Consider the following 1,032-nt stretch of genomic DNA (forward strand, 5'->3'; position numbering starts at 1 on the left):
ATTGTTGTTTCCTCTAGCTACTTCTGTGCAAAAATGGTGTCACGTATAGATATACAACTTAGATTAGTATTTTTTTTATCTTGCAGCTATAATGCAAGATAGGCAAGATAACCATGTTTACTACTTAACTTAATAATGAACTTTTGGATTTTAGGCTTAAAAATTTTAAATACTGAAAGTCATAAGCAATAAGTTCACAACCACTGTGTCTTATTTGCAGTTTAGGAAACCAGCAACTATGGTGGATACCACACAGAGAGTGAAATTTGAAGCAGGTAAGTGTCACCAGAATTGAGAGCACTGTTTCTCACTTCCTGAAAGATTTTGGTGTACACTTTGTGGCTGACCACGTAGCTGACACGATAACCAATTATTAAACATTTAATTGAGAAACTCGATTTACAAAAATAGCTTTTCACCAATATATGTCACATTATAAATCATACCACTGTGATTAAAACCAGTAGTAAGACGTAGAGACTTCAACAGAAAATTGCAATCCAGTTTATTGTGTGGGTGCTTGAATACCTCAAATTAACTATAACCCCTTGAATTTTACCAACTGCTTTATAATTATTGTATTCGAGCTTCTACGTTTAAGCAACATCATCATAATTCTGTAATTCTAGCTCCCACGTTTCATCTGCTATTTCCTATGGATTCTAGAACCTATAGGTCGGAAATCCTAGCTGCATCTGTGTTCCTTGATTCTGCCTCACTATCATAGCAACCTGCAGTGTAGCTGCAGCTTTTCCCTGTAGTGTTCTCTCATGTGTAAGAAGATGTTGTGTTTACAGATACAAAGCTGACTCGCAGCCAGGCTGGAGGTGATGCGAGGGATGAAGTTGAGGAGGATGAGTACGGTGACACGTGAGTATTCCATGCAGTATGCATTTGTCAGCATTGATCTTCGTAACGAGTATAGGTGTATGTTAAAAATTACAATTAAAAAATATATCCTTTGCAATATAGCTAAACAAATCGCTCCAGAGGCGTGTTCAGGAGAGCGAGCGCTCAATGCGAACGCTCGAT

The 1,032-nt window shown here is 37.5% G+C and overlaps 1 protein-coding gene and 1 long non-coding RNA gene across 2 annotated transcripts in view; both read left to right on the forward strand.

The window, feature by feature from the left end:
- The window catches only part of LOC106809369 (plasma membrane calcium-transporting ATPase 2-like), a 5,020-nt gene extending 4,928 nt beyond the window's left edge, over window positions 1–92 (forward strand). The window contains exon 6 of the mRNA XM_014812433.1: window positions 87–92. Coding sequence (XP_014667919.1) covers window positions 87–92 — 6 coding nt within the window. The remainder of the gene's footprint in view (window positions 1–86) is intronic.
- A 128-nt stretch (window positions 93–220) lies between these two features.
- LOC106809381 overlaps window positions 221–1,032 on the forward strand; it is a 1,591-nt gene continuing 779 nt past the window's right edge. Inside the window, exons 1-2 of the long non-coding RNA XR_001393868.1 lie at window positions 221–275; window positions 798–870. This is a non-coding gene — a long non-coding RNA (uncharacterized LOC106809381). The remainder of the gene's footprint in view (window positions 276–797; window positions 871–1,032) is intronic.

Source organism: Priapulus caudatus, unplaced genomic scaffold (assembly GCF_000485595.1).
Source record: "Priapulus caudatus unplaced genomic scaffold, Priapulus_caudatus-5.0.1 Scaffold349, whole genome shotgun sequence".
NCBI classification, from domain to species: Eukaryota; Metazoa; Priapulida; class Priapulimorpha; order Priapulimorphida; family Priapulidae; genus Priapulus; species Priapulus caudatus.